Source organism: Alosa pseudoharengus, unplaced genomic scaffold (genome assembly GCF_046254945.1).
Source record: "Alosa pseudoharengus isolate Yale_2024_CS ecotype anadromous, Long Island Sound unplaced genomic scaffold, YU_APseudo_1.1 YU_APseudo_1.1_scf_21, whole genome shotgun sequence".
Classification (NCBI taxonomy): Eukaryota; Metazoa; Chordata; class Actinopteri; order Clupeiformes; family Clupeidae; genus Alosa; species Alosa pseudoharengus.
Window position 1 is genome coordinate 14927128 of NW_027468674.1, and position 2220 is coordinate 14929347.

At 48.2% G+C, this 2220-nt stretch overlaps 1 protein-coding gene across 1 annotated transcript in view; it reads right to left on the bottom strand.

Moving 5' to 3' along the window:
* Positions 1-1031, bottom strand: part of LOC143137698 (heparan sulfate glucosamine 3-O-sulfotransferase 3A1-like) — a 57165-nt gene extending 56134 nt beyond the window's left edge. The window contains exon 1 of the mRNA XM_076297994.1: positions 157-1031. Coding sequence (XP_076154109.1) covers positions 157-770 — 614 coding nt within the window. The 5' untranslated portion in view covers positions 771-1031. The remainder of the gene's footprint in view (positions 1-156) is intronic.
* Positions 1032-2220: the final 1189 nt, after the last annotated feature.

Genomic DNA, 2220 nt, shown 5'->3' on the forward strand with positions numbered 1-2220 from the left:
GTTTGAGTTTATTGAGAAAAGGCTCGTCGTATAGTTAATGGCCCGTAGCCGTACACCCAGCACATTTTAGTGGGTTATAATAATAATAATAATAATAATGATAATAATAATAATAATTACAATAACAATAATAATGATTTTTTTTTTTTTTCTCACCTGTACCACTCCAGCCCGTTGTCATAATTTCGGTCGAAGAAGTGTGGCTCAGCTCCCACGGCCCTGATGTCGGGATGCACGCGGAGGAACTCGAGCAATGCGCGCGTGCCTCCTTTCTTCACTCCGATGATAATGGCTTGAGGCAGCTTCTTCGTACCCTCGCCCAGCGGGCTGAGCTTACCTGGGCTGCCCGTCCGCGTGTCCACACGTGACTCCCGTGCCAATATATCCAAGTTCGACACGGACCCGGGCAGGGACAGCTCGACCCGCAGCGCGCCGTCTCCTTCGTGATCCTCGCGGCCACTCTCGCTGCCAGCAAACACGGCGCCTTCGTACCTTGAGGCTTGTCTGTCCGCCTCGTAGTAAACCGCGCCGGGCTTGCTTATCCATTTCTGAAGCAGTCGCTTCCTTCTCACCGCGCGCAGGTCGTGCAGATCCGAAGCAAGGAGCCCCGCAACTTGGTCCGAAGACCGAACCGGAGAGGGCATGGTGCTGCAGCGGTCGGTAAGGCTGTGCAGAAAGTACAGGGAGGTGAGGAGCGAACACAGCATGACTGCGAATTTCTTAAAGATGCTCCTGGACAAGGGGTCCGCAAGGACGGGACTAAACGCCATCGCGGTCCACGAGTCGTTGGTACCGGAGCCACGGCCATGCTACACAGCCATACTGGGGTAATGCCATCAAGAAATATAACACAACATAGCGCGCGGTGGGCACATCCACCGTGGATTAGACTTCGCACGCGGATGTCTCAAAAATAACCTTCACCAGCGTCCACTGCTCACAGTGATCCTTATATAGGAACAATAATTGTCGTTTTATCACCGGAGAGTAGGCGGTTATTCACGCAGACAAGCACAGACAAATTAAATTATAGTTTTGCCCGAAGGAGAGACGCATGAAACCCGAGCCATACGTTAGCATACGAGGCGTCCATCCATGAGCAAAGAAATTGATCACTAACACTACAGCCAAGTTGGTGGCATCTCCATCACTAACCAGAAAATGGCACGACGTTGAATAATATGAGCACAGAAGGAATAATCTTTGTCATTACCAAATGCCAAATCACAGACCTGTAAACTTTACCTACACTGTCTTACCACACATGTGGCATACTGTATCAAACTTCTCCGTGATGCTGTGGCGATAGAATAGACAGTTCTGGGGCCAATTAGATTTCGCATGGCCTTCGCCAAAGTTTGAGAAATGCACGGCAGTAGCCAATGGAAATGTGGTGTGGGCGGGAGCTCGGTCGCTGGGCTGCGTCGCCTGTTGACGAACTGTCACGGTTGCAGAGAATGCAAATCGCCGTGTCAACGTCAGTGGCGGTTGTGTGGAGTGACAGTGCCTTGCTCGTGTCTCTGTGGTAATATATCGTGCGCCTCCATGAGATAATGGAATATCAAACTCTCTTCCAGAACTTGGACACGCAGACAACTTTGCGGGTTCCAGAGAACCCTGACTCCCATTTTTACAGATTAAACAAAATTACTCAGCGCCGGTGGCCGAAGTCTCTGGCTTTACGGCTCTGTTAAAATATGGGTGTGAGTGTGTAGATTGGGCGTGCGCCTTAGAAAAAAAAGATACTTAAACAAATTGTCCAAAATTCCACGAACACCAGCCGATGGGTTACAAGGGGCAGCAGATCCAGTGTATTCAGCTCGGCTTTGCGGTTGGGGTGACAGAATTCCACATGCAGGAAAGTTCTCCCGTGCGGATGGATGGAGTTTTGAAAGTATAATTCCTCAGTGCCCACATAGTAGCCTATGCCCAGGTTTAAGTGCAGTCGTAAATACATAAACGTAGCAAAATAAAAGAGCAGAAAACGGCTGGTTTCTGCACTATTACTAGTGAAATCCAACCCATGCAATCAATTCAAAGCAAACAAATACAAATGGAAGTACTTTACACAAGGACTCAAACTGTTTTACAGAAGTGTATGCTTTTGATAATACTGAGTTGCAAGTTTTTAAGCTTTTTTGTTTATTTGTTGTGGCTCCTCGCATTATTACGTGTAATATAATACACAAACAAATGAGGGCAAGCTGTCATTCAAAGCCA